Source organism: Acomys minous, assembly GCF_964271855.1.
Source record: "Acomys minous genome assembly, chromosome: 6".
Classification (NCBI taxonomy): Eukaryota; Metazoa; Chordata; class Mammalia; order Rodentia; family Muridae; genus Acomys; species Acomys minous.
Genome location: NC_140487.1, coordinates 5,986,474 through 6,005,460, shown reverse-complemented (window position 1 = coordinate 6,005,460; position 18,987 = coordinate 5,986,474). Strand labels below are relative to the sequence as shown.

Below are 18,987 nucleotides of genomic sequence, written 5' to 3'. Positions count from 1 at the left end.
ATGTTTAAGGCCAGAAAAGACTTATAAGTATGGTAAATAATACACATAAATAAACATTTTCATATGTGCCTTGAAAGTGCTAAGCTTTCTGGGAAGTAGTTTGCTTTATATTAAAATTTTTGTTTATTTTCAGCACTTTATGATTCAGTTTGTAGAAACAATGGTTATAAATATGTCTCAAAATGTATGCATAAAGATTTATTTATAATATTAAATATTGAAATAAAGAACATGATTAAAAATATCATGATGGAATATTAGAGCTTGTAAAATTCAAATGATATACTTAAACAAAAAGTTTCACCACATCGGGCCTGGGAGATGGCTCAGCCAGGGAGTCCAGGCTCTGTACCATTGTGGGAGGGGAGGCAGGAGCATGTCTCCCCAGCAGCTCCTGGGCCAGCTGCCTTGGAATAAGCAATGGCAAGCCATAGAAAGACCCAGCTTCAAACAGGTGGAAGGCAAGACTCGCCATCCAAAGCTTTCCTCTCACTTCTACACCCATGCCATGGCATGCCGTCTCACACACACACACACACACACACACACACACACACACACACACACACGATATATACCCTTCTTACCACAAAATGTTTTATCCTATTATAAAATGGCATAATCAGCATTATTTTTTCAGCCTTGTGAAAACATGAAAACTAATCACACAGAAGAAATTGGGTTAATTGGCCCAGACTCTACTCTTAATGATACAATGTTATACAAACTATTTGATTCGCCTATTCTTTCATTTCTGTCCTATGAAAGAGACACACTAGTACCATCTATATGAAGTTAATTAAAGGAGGGAATAGACTTATTACTCCTTAAAATCATTCAGAGAAACCGTGAAATGTTGAACAGCAAATCTCTGTGTTTATTTTCTTCTTTAAAAATCCTTAATTATCCAATACAATGGAACTGTATTACTTTTATAATTCAGAATAATTGTTAATAACAGAAATAAAACTAAACCAGGTATATTCTGTCAAAGAACCAAAAGGCCTTTTGAAGATGTAGATAAGTAATTATGGATTATAAGCAGGAGGGGTTACCTATTAACTATCCAGGAAGAAAGCCATATTTATTAAATGTTGTCAAAGAAATAAAAATCAACTATTTAAATATATAGTATCTCACTTCTAAGATTTAAGTTTTCATACCATATTACTTACTTTTTAAATGACATTTTAAAAAGCTATATACAACAAAAGCATTGAGCAATCAAAATACATACAAAAGAATGGATGCCCTAAATATTGAATAAATATTTTCTTTAAAATACTTTTTTTAGAAAGGCTGTTTGTTGGCTTGTTTGCTTGCTTGCTTTTTCTATTCCCTGTTGCTTTTTAAAAATGTTTTCCAGGCTAGAGAGGTCTCTGAGGTATTGTGTGCTGCTCCTGCAAAGGACCCCAATTTAGTTCCCAACACATGCCAAATGATTCATTAAGTGCCTGTAACCCTATCGTCTGTGACTCCAACTCCCCCTAATGGCCTCTGACTGCACCTGCACTCACTTTCACATAGACATACACATACACTTAAGTACATAATTAAACATAAAATCAAGTCTGAGGAGTTGACTTAGTGGTTAAGAGGTTTTACTGTTTTTTCAAAAGACTGTGGTTCAATTTGCATTACCCTCAAGGTGGCTCAAAAGCATCTGTAACTCTAATTCCAGGGGAGCTAATGCCTTTTCTGACCTTCTACATGTGATGCGCTGGCAAATGAGCCATGACACAACACTCATGCACATAAAATAACAATAAATAAATCTTTAGACGTATTTGCCATGCATTTGTGCAAACAGGACCTCAAAGGAGCATCCTAGAACCCTTCCTTCCTTCCTTCCTTCCTTTATTCCTTTTTTCCTTCCTTCAGTCCTTTCTTTTTCTTCCTTTATTCCCCTTTTGATCCCTTTCTTTCCCACTTCCCAAAAAAATAAGTCTTCTGAAAAAAAATTCATACGTTTTACTAAGCAACTTCAAACCACCATTATTTCTTCAAAGCTTATTAAGTGTGATTACACCAGTCTGTCCAATCTTAACCTCCTTCAGTCTGTCACCACCCCTACCCTAGCCCACCCTTATGACTGTTTTGCAAAGGGCACTGGTGACTTCCTATATCTCCTTGGTGTGACAACTCCTGGCTTCTCCAGCCTCTTCCCGAACAATGATCTACTGACATAAAAAAAAATATTTTCAGTTTCCCATGCTTTTCTTTTTTGTGTGTGTTCACCTTTCCGGGGCACTTCTTTAGAACAAGGGGAAAGCCACCACCACCTCCCCCATCCCTTCTGGTTTCAACTTGCTCAAAGCTATTTGTCAGAGGTCAGGTGAGATAGCCTCTCTGAGAAGGCATTGGTGGCACATCATAGCCACTGCCACTGTCCAGCACCTGATGGACATGGTAATGTCCACCAACAGTCCCTGAGTGTCCTCAGAGGCTGTCTAATCTTGCCTGAGTTCTACCGTTAGATACTGAATTTGCCTGGATCTAAAACCCATGAGCAAGGATCACAAGCTTGACGTATAGCGTGTCGTGGCTGGGCATCTAGAGTGAGGTGGACAATCACAAGGGCTCGCTTCGCGGCAGGAGAAGTTACAATGGGAAGCTTGAGCCACTTGGCGTCTTTAGATTCAAGACCTTTAGAACCTCAGTGGCAGAGCAATAAGCACACCATGATAATACCCAAAATTGTGACAATGGGCCACCAAGAAAGGAATGTTCGCTCAAGAAACAGAGCTCCAGGCCTGTAGAATTCAAGCAATATGGTTAAAAGGGCCTTTGCTAATGTTTTACATTCAATGGTTACATCCAAAGGTTACATCAAATGGTTACTGTAATGACTGCTCCTGTTCCCCAGGTAGTTTCTGCTATTTTAAGGAATACTCTATATTTCCTTCTGTGTCCAATGATACAAATGATAGCAAACTTACCTAAGAATACCTGAAGTGAGAAATTGTTTGGAAAACACAGAGGATATAGATCTGTATAGTCTGTAGAATCTTTCAGTAGAATTTACTGAATTGGTCAGATTCTCTGTTACATCTCTTCACTGGCTTTTGTGACATCCTCCTAATAATACTGTCATGATTACATTCACAGATGCAAGTCTACTGCTTTGATGCAGACCGATTCCCAAGTTTTGAGGAGGCAGTTAAAGGAAAAGGGAGATTAAGGGCTTTATCCGTTTTGTTTGAGGTAATTATTATGTTTACAACTAATCTCTTTGTAAATCATGACATTTTCCTTTTTACCTTTCATAGTGTAAAATGTAAAGTTACCTTATTTTTATTTGTTTTATTTTTACCTTGCTGTTGGAAAAAAAGTGTTTGGGACATACTATGCCTTATACACAAGTAGAATTTATTGTTGAACAGTTAGTCAATTGTTGGATCCTGTTTTTATAATGCCATTCTTCTTTAACAGGTTGGAATCGAAGAAAATTTGGAATACAAAGCCATTATTGATGGAATTGAGAGTGTTAGTCGTTTTGGTAAGCTATTAAGATTAAGATACGAACTCTTATATTTTTGGTTGTGAGCCTAGCCTTTAACGGCTGAGCCATCATACATGGGATGGGCTAACAACTGAGATGTAATATGTATAAATTAATAAAAATGTATTAAAAAAGAATCATAATGTAAAAAAAAAAAAGATTAAGATACGAATTCCTGTGAGTATGTCCAGTGTGACTTGTGAAAGTTGGAGAGGAAGATGTCTTTACAGATGAGTGTATCTCATGTCCCATACTTGACTTCTTTATATATTTCTCACTAAGTAAAGAACCACCTATCAGAGAATTTTGTGCCATAATAGCTATGAAAACTGTCATGGTGGCACATGCCATAATCTTAACATTGGGAATCCAAGGCAGGTAGATCTCTGTGAGTTCAAGGCAGTCTTGGTCTATATGTCAAGTTCCAGGGCAGCCAGCCAGGAGGTCCTGTATCAAATAAATAAATTAATAATTGGTTAATTTAAATTTTAATTATATGATATCAATGTAAAAAGGAGTCTGAGATCCTGTAAATACATTCTTAAAAACAAGCTGACTGCACTATGCTTTTAAAACATTCATATACTTTGAGTCTGTATTGCACACCACCTTAAAGACTATATGAAACCAATTCATTTTACAAATAGTGTTTTATGAAGTGAAAGAGAATTTTACTCAAGTGGGCATCTATTCTCTGGTGGTTTTCTTGGCAAATGAGTATTTCAAAGAAGTAAGATATTTGCAAAAAAAAAAAAGTACATGCTTATATAGAACAAGATAAAATGTGCTTTATATTATTATGCCCGGTAGATACCTAGGTGGATTTTGTCATCTGTCACAGTAAATGCTTTTGACAACATTGGTGACAGGCTCAAAACTTGTGGTTGCTATTTTACTTTTAGTAATCACCCACACAAACAATATAAATCCTCGCCTGCTTATCAATAAAATGAAAATGATTCCTTTCTGGAAAACCAACACATCCAAAGCCAGAAACAAGACTCACATAGACCCCTTTCTTGAGAGCAAAAGACTAACCTAGGATTGAGTCACTTATATTTGAGAATCAGATGTGACTTTTCAGAGGTCAGGAATGTGCAGACCCCTTCAGAGGAGACCACTGCTCCACCCTGCCTCCTGTGATCACATGCTAAATCCAGTTGACTGCCCCCTCAGCTGACCTGGAAGCAAAATTCAACACTGAATACTGTAAGCCACCCATAATTTTCCCCCAATCAGTCAGAACGTGGATTCTCTCCAGCTGAAGGGAGAGAAGCAGGTTGAATTCCAGCACTTCCTTAAAGGTGTATGAAACGTAAACCTAGAGTGTTTCCATGTTTTACATCAGCTCCTGGGACAAGAGAATCAGTCTATTAACTCTGACTTGTGAAGTGGCCAAACCTTCTGTACTTTCTTTTGGCAGCTAGAACATCCCCTAGAGTACAGCAACCTTAATTCTAAGCTATCGCTATAGGGAATGTTGAAGATGGAACACAGTTTTTACTCTTAAACAAAGAGGCTCTTGGACAGCACTCAGACTTCTCAGTCTTGACCCATGTTCTCCAAGCAAGGAGACTTGAAAGCAACTCAGCACTACCAACATCACTCAGAATATAAAATCGTACTGAAACATGGCTGCTCACCTCCTACCTTTCTCTCTAAAAGACAAAGCTCATTTCTTCTTGAGACCCTGTTCTTTCTCCTCTTGCTCTCACCACAGCTGTTCTATGTTAGGCAGAGTTGCACCCGGAGACCGAGGACCACAGTACAGGCAAGCACTAGGGGAGCGCTGCTGAGGAATGAGGACCAGCTATTACTTACAAAAATGGCATTTAAGGGGCCACCTCAAAACTTCTTCTGAGGATTTTTCAGTATACAGATCCAGGGGTCTCCTAGTCTGCAACTAGGCAAGCAACATCTTCCGTCCTCTCATTGTCTACCTGCCCATGGAAGGATCTCGCCAGTTGGTGGGTTAATCAGCTGTGTTTGAGAGATCAGTGATGGCGATGAGTGACAGGGCACTAGCGGAGTGCTGCCAGCCCACATGCGGTTCTGTCTTATGTAGCTACTCAGATGAAATTTGTGATTATTTTCCAAGTCACAAAATACCACGTAGTCCTTTTTTTTTTTTTTATCAGATGGTACCATAATTGAAAGGTCTGTGTGACATCTAGGACAGAACTTTAGGACAAACATCCAAGTACCAGCCATAACAAAGAGCATGAATATTAAACCCCACAGCAAGAAAATACGCTTGCTGCTGAGGTCCAGGAAAGGAAGAGTGGGTTACGTATTAAGGAGAAAAAAATGTTACTTTCTTTTTTTTTCTTCTTAACCTTCTTTACCTTTAATGTTTGTTCATGTGCCAAGGAAATTCTGCGCTCCACATCTCCACAGAGGTCTCAAACCTTTGTCCTCTCTGCCCTGCCTTGAGTTCTTCTGGCATCAAGCCGTCTTCTCCTGGGTAGCAGAGCATCAGTGTCTGGCTCTTTATTTAATTAGTATATGACACGATCACATTTTCATAAGATAGATGTAAAAATTATCTTTAGTAAAAAATAAAACAATTTCAGCCCATTTATTATTCAAATTGGGATTGTTTAATCACACACACACACACACACACACACACACACACACACACACACACACACCAGGCCTTAAAAATGGGAATCAGAGGAAACAGGAAAATTCTGATCATTTCCTGAGAATTTGAATTGAAACTTTGATAATCATCTTTTCATTTTTGATATTACAGCTTAATCTAATTATCATTGCAAACATATGTACGTACATATGTTTTTCTAAATGTAACCTATTCAGTATATACAATGCTACCTACACGTATGTTTCCAGGACTGACTATTGGACACTGGAGAGCCAGCTGCTGTGCTCATCTCTGGGGAAGGCCGCCTTTCCTGTTCACACTCTCCTCAGTCTATCTGTAGTTCTTTGTGTATGGCTGAGGCCTCATAGGCTTTTCCACCTCCTAGTTTGGCAGTTAAGTCTGATATTCTCATTTTGATATTGGACATATCAGAGACTCTGTTAGCCCATTAAGCCAAACAAAATGTAAACTTTCTAATGGGATAAGATAAGATTTTTTTTTAATCCAGGAGAAGTGTAATTCAGTCAAATGGGTTTCTATGTGTAAGATTTAGCCTTTATCTCAAACTGCAATGAGTGATTCCTGATTTTAATTTTTTCTTTCCTTTTTCTTTTTTTTATTAATTCATTCATATTACATCTCAATAGTTATCCCATCCCTTGTATCCTCCCATTCCTCCCTCCCTCCCATTTTCCCCTACTCCTCTCCCCTATGACTGTGACTGAGGGGGACCTCCTTCCCCTGTATATGCTCATAGGGTATCAAGTCTCTTCTTGGTAGAGTTCGTGTGAAAGTCATACCCCACTCTCCACTCAACTGTGGAGAATGTCCTATCCACTGGCTAGGTCTGGGTAGGGGTTCAAAGTTTACTGCACATATTGTCCTTGGCTGGTGCCATCGTTTGAGCAGAACCCCTGGGCCCAGATCCACCCATCATAATGTTCTTCTTGTAGGTTTCTAGGACCCTCTGGATCCTTCTATTTCCCCATTCTCCCATGCTTTTCAAGTACCCATGAACCATGTTATCAGAAAGGTGAAAATCTTGAAAACACATCCTTTTACCTGGGTTTTAACCTTAACTCCATGTCTGCATCATCTGAGGATAGATTTCAAAATGCTTATGGCCAGGCTCTGCCCCTAGAAGTTTTCTTCCTAGTGATGATGGGAAATCTGTGACATTGGTGTTATTTTAGAACTCCCTGGGTTGTTCTAATAAAGTGCTACCTCACATGAACTAAATTGACTTCGGGAAGAACCGGGTAATAGACTAAATCTCCTGGATAGAGCAGAAGACTGCACTGGAGAGGGGAGTGAGAAAGATGAGGAAATACAAGAGGGAGGTGTAGCTAGCCAGCAAATCACTGCCCACATACGTAAGGGCGTGGCAGAAAGACCTGGATGAACAAGTGGTGCTCTCGAGAAGCACTGTTAGAAGACACAAAAAATAAAACACACCCATAATTATATAGGAATTTTCCAATCTGCACCAAGTCCATGTGCAAGAATATGCGTACACAAATAAATACAAGACCAGCCTATATATGTATCAATATGTATTACATAGTATGTTCATAATACATTTTCCATTCTTTGAGTTGACTGTCTTAAAAAATGATTCTTTCCTTTTTGAGGTAGGGCCTCCTGAAGCCCTGGCTGACTTCAAACTCACTGTGTCTCTTAGGCTGGCCTTGAGTTTCAGATCCTGTTGACTCTACCTTCACAGCGCTGAGATTATAAGCACATACCGTCACACTGGTTTTATTTAGTGCTTAGGATCAAACCTAGGCTCACATTTGTTCTAGGAAATCACTTTAACTACTGAACTAGGTCCTCACCCCTAAATAATATTTCTTTTAATCTTTTGATTATGGCATCCTTAAAGTTTTATCGTATCTCCTTTCATGAGTAACTGACTGTGGTGGAAGTGGTAGCCAGTTTGAATACTGTTTAGAAAGCCCACTTTTTAAAAAAAAATCTTTTTCTTCTTTTTTTTTTTTTTTTTTTGCTCATTTTACACTTCCCATGTTTACTTCTAGCAGTGAGGACACTCTTAAATCTATAATCCATCTAGAAATGATTAGTATTTGTAACCTAAAACACAGAGTTAAAGGTGAGGGTTTACACAATGACAGAATGCATACTGGGCATGCTTGAAGTACTGTGTTCAGTCCTTAGCATCCAATGAATGAATGAATGAATTGATTAAACTACAGTATTGCTTATTGAAAAGTCCATAAATTATATACTACTTATTACTATTCCCGTTATAAATCAAGTGATTGTGTATGTGAGGGTCTTTAGTCTCCTTTATTCTGTTTATCTGTATCTACAAAGTATGTGGCTCTCATGGTTTCTACAACCACATATGATCAGCAAGTTTTCCTATCTGACAATGACATTTTGCTAGCTTTTTATTGTTCAAGATTGGATTTATAGACTTTTATTTAAACTTTATAATCAGCATCACAGTTAACAGATAAACAGCATAGATAGTGGAGCACACCTTTAGTCCTAGCACTGGTCTACATCGTGGGATTCTGGATAGTCAGAGCTACATAGTAAGACCCTGACTTAAACAAATAAGCATCAACAACAAACAAGTGCACACACTCACACAGTACCCACACACACACACACACACACACACACAGAGAGAGAGAGAGAGAGAGAGAGAGAGAGAGAGAGAGAGAGAGAGAGAGACCCTTTTGAGATTTAATAAGTCAGTTTGGGAAAATTCACACTCTACCACAACACTGAATTTTCAAACTCAGGACATGGTCCTTTCTACTTTTTAAAAAGGTTTTTTGTTGTTGTTGTTCATTCTCTTTAGAATACATTACAGTGCATATGTTATACAACAGTAACAGATCTATTTGCATTTTGTATGTGTTGCTATTTTAAACCATGTTGGGTTTGCTATTGACAGCTTCTGGGAAAGGGACTTATCAGTTCTCTTCAGTGGCGTGAAACTGGCACGTCAACCACACTCTAGGGCAGGTCCCCTACTTAGGATTAGTTGGCTAACAGAAAATAGACTCCATCATTTGTTTGTTGTTTTATGCTTTTTGTTGTTTTGTTGTGGTTTTGTGTGTTTGTCTGTTTGTTTTTGAAGAAAGAGAAAGAACATGAAGTTGAGTACATAGGTGGGAGGGAGGAAGAACCTGGAAGGAGTTGTAGGAAGAAAGGGAAAGAATATGATCAAAATATATTACATGAAAAAATTTTAAAGAAAAGGAATAGAAGAAAAATCATGTTACAGAAAAGTAGTAATTTTGTTGTTTAAAACTCATGTAGGAATATAGTTAAGTTTTTCCTTGTATTGGTATTGTGTACAGTGACTTTATTAAGTTCGGGTATTAAATTGAAGTCTTTTTTAAATTTCCCAATATACATGTTTAGTTCAATGTTATTTTGAAGCATGCAAGTGTGGTACATGGGAAAAGTAATATTACCTTTAAATGAAAAGAGACGTAAGACACTTCAAATGTATTAAATTGGTTCTACATTGTCTATGAACATAATAAATGTTCTTCATCTGCAGATAAGCTTACTTAATTTCCTTGCCTTACAAATACTTATCAATATGATTGTGTTTGTGCCCTTAATTCTTCTGCATTTTTTACTCTTTAAAGCATGTCTTAAAGACAAGTGTTTATTCAGAATACAACACATACTCATTTCCATAATAGTAACATTTTATTATTTATTCTTTTCACAATAGTTGAGATTTTTTACAACTGTAATTAATAGTATTTTGTTGTGCTTCTGCACATTCCAAAATTTTAAAGGAATGTAAATGTTCTAATATATGTGGACAGTAGATCAAAGGAAAAGGGAGCATCTGTTGGTATTGATTTTGAAATTCAAAAGAATCCAAAGTCCAAGGAATGCTGGGTGGAACACACTTTGGCTTTCTTATTTTCCATTTTCCCCAACCACAATCACTTAGTTACTTTTCCAAGAGTTTTGTCACTCTCCTGCTTTCTTTAAAAATATTTTTCAGAGTAACTACTCCGCAGTTCTTTTTGCAACTGCTGTGTAAATGGTAGCCAGTTTGAGTACTGTTTTAAAAGGCCCACATTTTAAAAAAATAATAATAATTTTTCTTCATTATTTATTTGCTCATTTAACATCCCAATTGCAACCCCACCCCCTTCTCTCCTCCCAGCCCCACCCTCCCACCCTCCCACCCTCCCACCCTCCAGCCCTCCCCTCCAGCCCTCCAGCCCTCCCACCCTCCCACCCTCCAGCCCTCCCCTCCAGCCCTCCAGCCCTCCCACCCTCCCACCCTCCAGCCCTCCCCTCCCACCCTCCCACCCTCCCACCCTCCAGCCCTCCCCTCCAGCCCTCCCCTCCAGCCCTCCCACCCTCCCACCCTCCAGCCCTCCCCTCCAGCCCTCCCCTCCAGCCCTCCCGCCCTCCCACCCTCCCACCCTCCAGCCCTCCCCTCCAGCCCTCCCGCCCTCCCACCCTCCCACCCTCCCACCCTCCAGCCCTCCAGCCCTCCCCTCCAGCCCTCCAGCCCTCCCCTCCAGCCCTCCCCTCCAGCCCTCCCGCCCTCCCACCCATGTTCTCAATACCCCTTTCCCACATCCCACTTCTCAGGTACAGCAAGTTTTATCAGTACTAAGTGCCTCCTCTTTCACTGAGGCAAGACAAGGCAGCCCTCCTAGGGACACAGGATCCAGATGGAGGGAGCAGAGTCCAAGTCGGACACGTCACCTGCTCCAATTGTTAGAGACCCACTTGAGGGCCAGGCAGCCATGCGTGCTCTCTGCCTGATGGTTGGGTCTCTGTGAGCCTCCATGGGCCCAGATTAGTTGGCTATGCAGGTCTTCTTGTGTTGTCCTTGACACCGCCCCCCAGCTCCCCTCATCCCTCCCCTAACTATTCCCCCAAGACTCCCTGAATTCCTCCTAATGTTTAGCTGTGGGTCTTTGCATCTGTTTCCATTATATGCTGGATGGCAGGTATGCTATATTCCTGTCTGCAAGGATAGCGGAATTCCACTCATAGTTTCAGAGGTTGTTGGGTCTCTCCCATGGGGTGGGTTGTTTGTGCAGCCATTTTTAGTAGACTTTTTCCACAACTGGCCTGTTGGTATTCTGGCTCTTAAACTCTTTCTGCCTCCTCTTCTGTGATACTCCCCCGAACCACAGATGCACCACCATGTGCTGTTTACAAGTTGTGATGACATCACTTCCTATAAATCCTGACAGCTTTTCCAGTTGGACCAGTCATTGGTTGGCCACTCCCTCAATCTCTGTTCCATCGTTTATCCCTGCACATCTTATAGATAGGAAATATTTTGGGCCAAGAGTTTTGTGCTGGGTTGGTGTCCCCCTCCCGCCACTGGAAGTCCTGCCTGGCTATAGGGTGCAGCTCCTTCACTAGGAGTCTCAGCTGGAGTCACCCCTGTGTCTCCCGGGAGCCTCCCCATCCCAGATCTTCAGCTTGTCCCAGACATTCCCCAACACTAATTTGCCTTCTCTCTCCCAGCCCTCTTACCTGCATCCCTACTCTCCCTACACCTGATTCCTCAGCCCCCTCTCCACCCTCTCTCTCTCCCTCCCTCCCTCCACTTGCAGTGTCTATGACCTCTGTTTTATTTCCCTTCTTAATGAGATTCAAGCATCCTCCCATTAACTCTCCTTGTTACTTTGTTTCTTTGGATCTGTGGGTTGTAACACACACACACACACACACACACATATATCCTGCTGAGTATCTTTCGTTGTTTGTTGTATATGGCTTTCAGGGTTGACCACTCTTCATTGGACAACATTAAGGGAGCTAAATCCTGGGAGAGGTTAATTTTTTTCTCCTAGCATTCATTCATTGGTTGCCTGAGGTTCTTTTCCTATGGGTAGGAGCCCGTGAAATTTCCTTTTTTTTTCACATTAACATATCCATTGATATGGCCATTGTTTCAGTCTTGCTTGTGTAGCCATTTTTAGGAGACTTTTTCCACAACTGATTTATTGGTATTCTGGCTCTTAAATTCGTTCTGCCTCCTCTTCTGTGATGCTCCCCGAACCTCAGACGCACAACCGTGTGCTGTTTACAAGTTGTGATGACATCACTTCCTATAAATCCTGACAGCTTTTCCATGCCTTTTCAAGTAACTCAAGTAACCCACACAGGCCTCCACCTCAGGATCCTCCTCCCTGGCCTCCCAGGTGCTGGCATTAAGTCACATTTTGGTTTTGTTTCCTTTCTTATGTGTTTAATATCCAAGAAAAGTGACGGTATGAGACACCCTCATCTTGTTCTTGATTTTTAGGGGAAGTCTTCTGTAAGTTACCCTTGAGCCAATGCTCACTATAGGCTTTTTAAAATAATCTTCGACAGAATAGAGATTCCTTTGTTTTTGTATTCCATGAACTTGAATGAATTTTTTCAAAGATGTAGCTGATATCTGTTGAACTAATCGTAGATTTCTTTATCTTTTTTATATGAGATTTTTTTTCAGCATTATGTTGCAAGACAACACATCTAACAACCTATAAACATATTTAAGACAACTTATGGGGTGAGATATATATACATATATATATATGTATATCATATATCCAATGATCTTACATTTCAGTTCTAACTAAATATATAAGTAAGAATGAGGCCTTGTTTCACAAGCTCCACTCTTGAGGTTCCAGCTGAGATGTGTACTATTCCTTCCTAGGGAAGCAGGCTGCCTTAGATCCATTCATCTTGCAGAACCTTCTGCCAAACTCCACTGACAAGTATTACATTTACAACGGCTCACTGACATCGCCTCCCTGCACGGACACTGTTGAATGGATTGTTTTTAAGGATACAGTTAGCATCTCCGAAAGCCAGGTAATCTTGGAGGTTCCCATAATGAAGTAATTTGAAGCCATTGTAAAAGCATTACATTGTAGCTTTCCTGTGCAGTGTCATTTCAAAGCGTTTACTGAAGCTTTTGAAGCCGACTTGTTAAATGGTTTGGTCTTCTTTCCAGCTGGCTGTATTTTGTGAAGTTCTCACAATGCAACAGTCTGGCTATGTCATGTTGATGGATTACTTACAAAACAATTTCCGGGAACAACAGTACAAGTTTTCCAGGCAGGTGTTTTCTTCATACACTGGAAAGGAAGAGATTCATGAAGCAGGTATGTATTGAAATATCGTTTTTCTATGCCCTTCAAAGACTCAGAGTAGATGGTAATTTTGGTGTGGCACAAAGCACACGAAATTACAGGTTTCGAAAGGTTTACATTAACTTTCGTAGCTGTAGGCAAGCAATTTAGCTTCCCTGAGTTGTGCTTCCCATATCTACAAATGAGAATTTGAAAAATCCATTCTTCCTCTGTGAATTTTTTACCAGTGAGAGGAAACAATAAGAGCTGGTAAGTGGAAGCAAGTTTTCCAAATCACACGCCAATAAGTAGCATAGCCGCATAGACACTCCCCTTACAGCAGCTGCTAGACTAAAAGCTGCAAGAAAGGGATTGGACACTGAGGTGTTCAGATACTAGGGTATCATGTCTGTCAGGAGTGACCATGGGTTTGAAGCTGGAGACAGAAACATGAACTGAACCCCAACATGAGATTGTGGTACACACACCTGTGTTGCCAGCTCCAAGGGAAAAAAAATCAAGTACCCAATAGGTATTGAAAACATTTTACTGAATTACTATTAATAAACAAAAATGTCCTCCATTTCCTTTCTTGGAGTAAAATAAGTTTGTCTTTGTCACAACCAACCAATAGAAAAACTGGTGGATGTGTAGGTTCCTAGAATATGTTCTGTGCCTTTTGTGGCTGACACAGGGGTCAAAAGCCATGACAAAGCCAGAGGACACAACTGGAGGTATCTCTGGCTTGTTACTTTCTGTTTACACAAGACCATAGTAATCCATAAAAAAATAGTTGAAGTGGTCTTCATTGTGGGGAATTAAGATTTTCCAAGCTAGATTCTCTTCTTTGATCTCTGCCGTGCACTTGAATTTTTATCATGAAAATATTAATTTAATAGTCAATCTTTTTAAATTAATCTTTTAAAACATTTTTGTTAAATGTTTTACATATACATTTATATTATTATATATGTATACAATAAACTGCCTACAGCAAGAAGAACCATGAAACAATCAGGAATTATATATATGTTACATTCATAGTGTTTTGACTATTTGTATTTGTCAGCCTTGAAGAAAACATCTTTCTTGTCTTGGTGAGTCTAAAATTCTGAATGTAAATCAGTATCTATCATATCTCATCATTATCAATGTAAAACATCTATCTAGACCAAAAAACATCTTAACCTCTAAGCAACTAAGCTTAATTGTAAAACTAAACTATCTGGTCTTCAACCCCATTAGAGACTTGAGAGGAATAAAATTACCTGAGTAGACAAGCAGTGCAGGTCAGCTCCTGTTTGTTCCTGAACAGTCACCCAAAATTCTTTATATCATTGAGCATCATATTCAGCCTTCTGGGCCAATATATCTGACAGACATATTTGTGAGGCAGGAACTATTGAGGACTTGGCCGAGTTTGGCTGTCAACTCTGCCAGCATCCAACCTTGCCTATTTTTAGGCAGAATTCTGTCTGTGTAGAAATGATGACATTTTGCCCAGTGGCTAGTTTGCCACATAATGTTCATGCTTTTATTGTTTTAATATATTTATAATTGTTTGCTATCCAACAAAAATATGACAACAGTTTCAAATAACTATATCTAGTATGACAGTATAAATCTGATTCCTGGCGAAGGTGATTTCTGATAGCCACTGCAAATACTTCAATAGTCTTTATAGAGCTGGGAGATATGGCACACACCTGTGATCCCAGCACTCAGGGAGGCAGAGGCAGGCAGACTTTTGTGAGCTTGAGGCCAGCCTGTTCTACAAAGCAAGTCCAGGATAGCCAAGGCTACAAAGAGAAACGCCCCCCAAAAAAGTCTTTATAGTCGATAATAGGTAATAGATTAGAAAAAGTAAAATGAACGTAAACCACCTCCTCTTCCAAAATACAGTCAAGAAAACATCAAATTAAAAACATGACTGCTTTTTCCACTAGACTTTAAATCACATTTTATCAAAACTCCAGAAAAAGATCATAAAGTGTCACTTAGCATAGGACACGCTTCCTGCTCAGGGACCCTGAGCTAAGCCTCCTTCAGCAAGGATTCTTTTCTCACACAAAACTGAACGAGGTCCTCCAAAGTAGGGAGACCCGTCTCACAGATCACACTGAAGATATTCCCCAAAGCAGCATGCTCCTCTCTGCTGCCCTCACACTTTTGCCCACTGCTCCTTCTCTGAAATTCAAGCAACGCATCCCCCCACTCAGAAAGACCATCATCTCTTATAGGATCCTTAGCCCCACTCTGTCTGCGTCAGTCCCAGGCATGGGAGTCCTATCAGCTGGCACCATAGCTAGGAAGAGTAAATAATGCTCATCTGGTCTCTCTGCAGTGTGTCCAAGTAAATGCTTCCCTGTACTGATGAGACTATAGCAACTGCATGGCTCTCACATCACCTTCCAAGCCCACGATGACAGTAACTACATATTTTACCTCTTTGCATCTATTCTGCTCTAGAGAAAAGCTTCAGGTCACTGAATGGCCACTGCAGGTCTGAAGGAGTCAACTTCCATCTACTGAAAGCACACTGCTGCTGGATTGGTACACTCCGCGCCGTTCAGTGTGTAACCCACTAGTAGCTCTGATTTACCGTAGGGCAGTAGAGTTTTCATAATTATGTTAAAGATTTCACTTGGTAGTAATAACAAACGGCAATAGTAGCTGCCCACTACTGTGTAACAGCCACTTCGCCTTGGACCAAAGAGTGCTGTACTTAAGCCTCCCGTCACTCATAGGCTTTGATGCTGACCAACATTTTGATGGTTTACAGTTTGGGAAGCTGACATTAAGTGATTGTCCCAGTTTACACAGCTCGAAAGGGGTGACATCAGTATTTGAACTCAGGGGTCTCCGACTTTAAAGCCTTTCAATGCCCTTTTCATTTATTTCCTTATTTTTTATAATTTATTCATATTACACCCCAATTGTAACCCCTCCCTCATCTCCTCCCATTCCCACCCTCCCTTCCTCATCCTCCCAACCCCCTCCTCTAGTCTTCTAAAAGAGAGAGACCCCATCCCCTATTATCTGACTCCAGCCTACCAGGTCTCATTAGGACTTCCTGTATCCTCGTCCTCTGTGGGCCTGGGAAGGCCGCTCCACCAGCGGAAAATGATCAAATAGCAGACTCCAGAGTCTATGTCGGAGATAGCCCCTGCTCAGCTTACTAGAAGCCCCACATGGAGACTGAGCTGCCCATCGCCTACGTCTGAACAGAGGGTCTGTGTTCTCTCCATGCATGGTCCTTGGTTGGTGCATCAGTCTCTGCAGGGCCCCTTGGGTCGAGATTTGTTGGCTTTGTTGGCCTCCTCCTGGAGCTCCATCAGTCCCTCCCAGTCCTTCTATTTTTCCACTTCCCCATAGGACTCCGAGTGCTCTGCCCAAAGTTTGGCTGTGAGTCTTAGCATCTGTCTAGTCTGAGTAACACTTTGGAAGGAACACAGTTTTGTAATAAAACCAATGACCTTAAAAACATGAAACTTTAAAAAGTATTGTCCTTTGGGGTTTGGTTTATTCTAAGGTCGTACAGGGCACTACAGTCTTCATGCTGCTTGGTGTCCTAAGTTACAGCGAGTATGCGAAAAGGTTATCAAGGAAGGTGGCAGGTCTCACATAGCACGTGTGGACATCGATCTTGTCCTGTCAGCTGTGCACACACACGCTATCACAGTATACCACTGCTCTGTGGCGGCATTGTTATCACTGTGAGAGAAATCATTACCACATATTTGTAAGTTTGTTCCAAAGTAATTAAAGTAACAGAACTAACTAGGAAAAGAGACTATTGGAAATGGATTGGCGGGATCTACAGATGCAAATTTTAAATAAATGAAATCTACAATAAAGTGTAAATCCATAGGCTCTTTCGGCAGAGCACTTCTCCCAGGATTCCTCAGGAACAGCCAACTTAGCATTTCACATGGACATCTGCACACAGTTTAGACAGTTATCTGAGTGGGTTATAACATTACAGTGGTACCCTTCGATTAAGCAAAGCTTGGGAGCCAATCTTAGCTTTTTCTATAGTTTTGTGTCATTGAGATCTGGGAGCTGGCCCTCTGGCCATTTGACTTTCCCCTTCTCCTTCCTCCCTGGCAGGCTCTCAGCTGTTTCCTTCATCCTACTGTAGTTCTCTGCTTCTCCACAGTGGAAGAACCTCCCAGCTCCCAGACCCACCCCTTCAGGGTTGCCCAGGCTAAGGGTTCCCATTTATCAAGATGCCATAGAAGTTAATGAACACCTTTTTTTCCTTCTTTCTTTCTCTTCTTTAAATAAAATTGTTTCCTTATCATTTTAAACCTTCAATTTGTACTTTAAAACAGTGACTTTTGGGGTTGCAATGAAATCTTCCTATTAGCAAACTCCAGCTCTGCTCGTTGTATCAGTCTCATCCATGCAGTTAATATTCAGTCTAATATTATTTAGGTTTAATGTGAGACTTATCAACAATGAATCAGCCATTGTCTTACTCAACTTGCTTGTTCTCCATTCCTGGACATGGCGTTTCTGCTGGGCCATCCTGGTCCTTCACTCACAGCTAGGCTGTTTTTCATTGCCTTGCTTCAGGGATATTTATGCACCTGCCTCCTTTTCTTGCTAGATTTCCACCTTTTGCATCTCACTGTCACCTGTACATGGAATAAGGGGCAGCCCCATCCTGCAGGCATAGCCTTCTCATCTCTTGATAAGTGAGGAATCAAAGAGTGAATTAAAGAGTAGGTAAAGGTTCACTTGTCCCTTAGCCTTTGGGGCTACAAAGAACTGGTGCTACTGGTCACAGGCACAGAAGAAGACTGCATAACTTTATATTTCCAGACAAGGCAAAGCGACATTCTTTATTTAATGCTTTTTGAAATTATTTAAATGTTCAAAGTATTCAAAAATGCATAACATACGCTTCAGATTCACGATAAAAGACAGTTTCAAAGAAAGATTCTAATTTTAAAACCAGTATCTGTGTCATAATAAAATTAAGAAGTCATTTCCCTGGTGACTGAGAAAAAGATACAGTGAACACCCTGTCTTTCCCCGTTTGAACTCTGTCCCTAGTCAGTTAACACTATTATTATATTTGACAATAGTGTATGCTTAGCAAATGATGATAATTATATAGTCATCTTACAGATTCCCGTTCTATAATATTTTGCACTTTTTGAACTTCTAAAAAAAGTGAGCCACTTGCTCTCTGCAGTTGAGAGGGGGGACTTGTATTCTGAATTGAAGCAATTCCTTCTGAGCTGAAACGATTCCTTTTCTACCACAACTGTTTGCATTTCAGGAAGCATTTATTATTATTTCATTTGCTGATCATATCCCTGTGATGTTCTTTTGGTAAGGAATGCACCATCTCCCTTGTTTTTGGAGCAGAATTAACAACTATTGAGTGTAGAATCGGGTTTTGATTTTTTTTTTCAATTTTAATCTGAAGATATGGTGTTACATGGGTTACACTGCTAAGGAGAAAATATGAGTAAACTCAAGGAAGACACTAAAATTCCTATTAATGTCATCACTCGGAGATGACTACTGAAATTTTAATGTCTCCTTAGACTTTCCACATCATTAAAAGGCATATTATATTCCCCTCAGAGACAGGGAGCTCCCCTACCCTAACGTCAGACCTCAGCCTATCAAGTCTCATCTGGACTGCCTGTATCCTCTTCCTCTGTGGTCCAGCAAGGCCGCCCCACCGGGGGGAAGTGATCATTGAATGGGGGCCAGAGGCCATGTCAGAAGTAGTCCCTACTCCCCAAATTATGGGACCC

At 40.4% G+C, this 18,987-nt stretch overlaps 1 protein-coding gene across 9 annotated transcripts in view; it reads left to right on the top strand.

The window, feature by feature from the left end:
- Positions 1 to 18,987, top strand: part of PTPRZ1 (protein tyrosine phosphatase receptor type Z1) — a 184,648-nt gene that overhangs the window by 98,352 nt on the left and 67,309 nt on the right. For all 9 annotated transcript variants that reach the window (XM_084787565.1, XM_084787564.1, XM_084787563.1 and 6 more), the window contains exons 5-8: positions 3,109 to 3,204; positions 3,433 to 3,499; positions 12,793 to 12,950; positions 13,093 to 13,243. In XM_084787565.1, the coding sequence (XP_084643691.1) occupies positions 3,109 to 3,204; positions 3,433 to 3,499; positions 12,793 to 12,950; positions 13,093 to 13,243 (472 nt within the window). The remainder of the gene's footprint in view (positions 1 to 3,108; positions 3,205 to 3,432; positions 3,500 to 12,792; positions 12,951 to 13,092; positions 13,244 to 18,987) is intronic.